Below are 2252 nucleotides of genomic sequence, written 5' to 3'. Positions count from 1 at the left end.
CAGTGTTTGATGGTCTCAAAGGCTGAAAAGGAGAACCTCGAGCTCTGGCATAGACGCTTTGGGCACTTGAACTACCAAGGTTTAATCAAGCTCCACCAGAAATCCATGGTTCAAGGGCTGCCACAGTTGAAGGGAAGCAGTAACTATGATGTGTGCTCTATCTGTCTTCTTGGAAAGTAACATAGGAGACCATTTGCACAAAAAAGCTCATGGCGAGCAATAGAGAAATTGCAGTTGATCCATGCAGATTTGTGCGGGCCTATAACACCAGATTCTAATGGGGGTAAGAGATACTTGTTTACGTTGACAGATGACTACAGCAGGAAGTTATGGACTTATTTCCTTGTGGCGAAATCTGAGGCTTTTAGGGTATTTTAAAAATTCAAGGTGTTCATTGAAAAGGAATCAGGGAAGGAGATAGCTTGTTTAAGGACGGATAAAGGAGTCGAGTTCTTGTCTACCGAATTCAAGGAGTTTTGTGACAAAGACGGCATCAAAAGGCAGTTACGGCGGCTTTCACTCCACAGCAGAACGGAGTAGCTGAATGAAAAAACTGAACCATTATGAATATGGTTAGGTGTATGTTGAAGGAGAGTCAAGTACCAAGCAAAATATGGCCAGAAGCAGTGGCTTGGGCTACTCACATCTTAAATAGATGTCCAACCTCGATCAATGCAGATAAAACCCCTCAAGAACTTTGGAGTGGTTCACCGCCATCTGTGGATCATCTTAAAGTTTTTGGAAGCCTATGTTATGCTCATGTAGCTGACCAACAACGCAAGAAGTTGGATGGCAAAAGTACTAAGTGCATTTTCTTGGGAGTGTCACCAGAATCCAAGGCATACAGATTATATAATCTTCAAACAAAAAAGATTATGGTGAGTAGGAATGTTGTATTCGATGAATCTAAGGGGTGGCAAGACTGCAATGAAAGTGTGGGTGAGTCTACACAACTCAGATGGAATGGCAGTGAAGAGGAAGTTTGGGAATCGGAGGATGAAGCAGAATCTAAAAGTACAGTAATTGCAACAGATGACCAGAATATTGTAATTGCAGTTGATGATGGCAATGAATTTATTTCGTCTGAGAGTACACAAGCAGAAACAAAAAAGGAAGAGGAATCTGAGGCTGAAAATACTCCACAAGCTGAGCTGGGGCCAAGGATCAGAAATAGACCGGCATGGCATAATGAATATGTGATGGGCAACTTCTATGAACAACTTGCATTATTTGTAGATGGAGCCGATCTAAGTAGTTATGAGGAGGCCAGACAAGAGGAGAAGTGGAGGAAAGTCATGGAGGTTGAGATGGAAGCAATCAACAGAAATGACACATGGGAGTTGGTGTGCTTGCCATCTCAAGTCAGCCTAATTGGAGTGAAGTGGGTTTATAAAACTAAACTCAATGAGCACGGGAAAGTAGATAAGTATAAGGCTAGACTCGTAGTGAAGGGTTATGCTAAAAAACATGGCATATACTATAATAAAATCTTCGCCCCGGTAGCCAAGTGGGATACGATTAGATCTTTATTGGCTCTTGCTGGGCACCATGGATGGAAAATTCATCAGCTTGACGTGAAAAGTGCTTTCCTCCATGGGGAGCTCTCAGAGGAAGTCTTTGTTGTACAACCCCCAGGCTTCGTGGTTCAAGGAGAATAGTATAAAGTATATAAGCTCAAGAAGGCGCTTTATGGCTTGAAACAAGCGCCGAGAGCCTGGTTTAGTAAGATAGAAAATTACTTCTTGAGTGAAGGCTTCACCAGATGTCCATATGAACACACTCTGTTCATTTATGCCCACGAATCAAATGTACTTCTTGTGAGTCTCTACGTGGATGACATCATGTTTACAAGTAGCAGTGAAAGGCTTGTGAGAGAATTTAAGGTATCTATGCAATCCAAGTTTGAAATGTCTGACTTAGGCCAAATAAAGTATTTTTTGGGTGTAGAAGTCAGTCAAGGTGATCAAGGAGTTTTCATATGTCAGAGGAAGTACACGAATGAGCTCCTTGATAAATTTGGAATGCTAGACAGTAACCCGGTGAGAAATCCTATTGTGCCAGGGACAAAGCTGAGTATTGAGGGAGATGGTGTGCTTGTGGATGAAACTCAATACAAACAGTTGATGCGACCGGACATCATGTTTGTGGTGTGTATCTTGAGCAGGTATATGGCAAAACCTACAAGGCTACACATGATGTCTGCAAAACGTGTGCTAAGGTATATAAAGGGGACCGCGGAGTTTGGCATGTAG

At 42.3% G+C, this 2252-nt stretch overlaps 1 protein-coding gene across 1 annotated transcript; it reads left to right on the top strand.

The window, feature by feature from the left end:
- Window positions 1-1841: 1841 nt before the first annotated feature.
- LOC107261371 (uncharacterized mitochondrial protein AtMg00810-like) lies at window positions 1842-2252 on the top strand. The gene has a single exon (XM_015720071.2). It carries the CDS (start codon window positions 1842-1844, stop codon window positions 2250-2252), a length of 411 nt encoding a protein of 136 aa, XP_015575557.2.

Source organism: Ricinus communis, chromosome 10, assembly GCF_019578655.1.
Source record: "Ricinus communis isolate WT05 ecotype wild-type chromosome 10, ASM1957865v1, whole genome shotgun sequence".
Lineage (NCBI taxonomy): Eukaryota > Viridiplantae > Streptophyta > Magnoliopsida > Malpighiales > Euphorbiaceae > Ricinus > Ricinus communis.
The sequence above is the reverse complement of the archived record's forward strand: the minus strand, read 5'-3'. Positions and strand labels throughout refer to the sequence as shown.

Excerpts from the sequence above, each read along its gene's own strand:
- LOC107261371 (XM_015720071.2), top strand. The coding sequence starts at position 1,842 with ATGTTTACAAGTAGCAGTGAAAGGCTTGTGAGAGAATTTAAGGTATCT.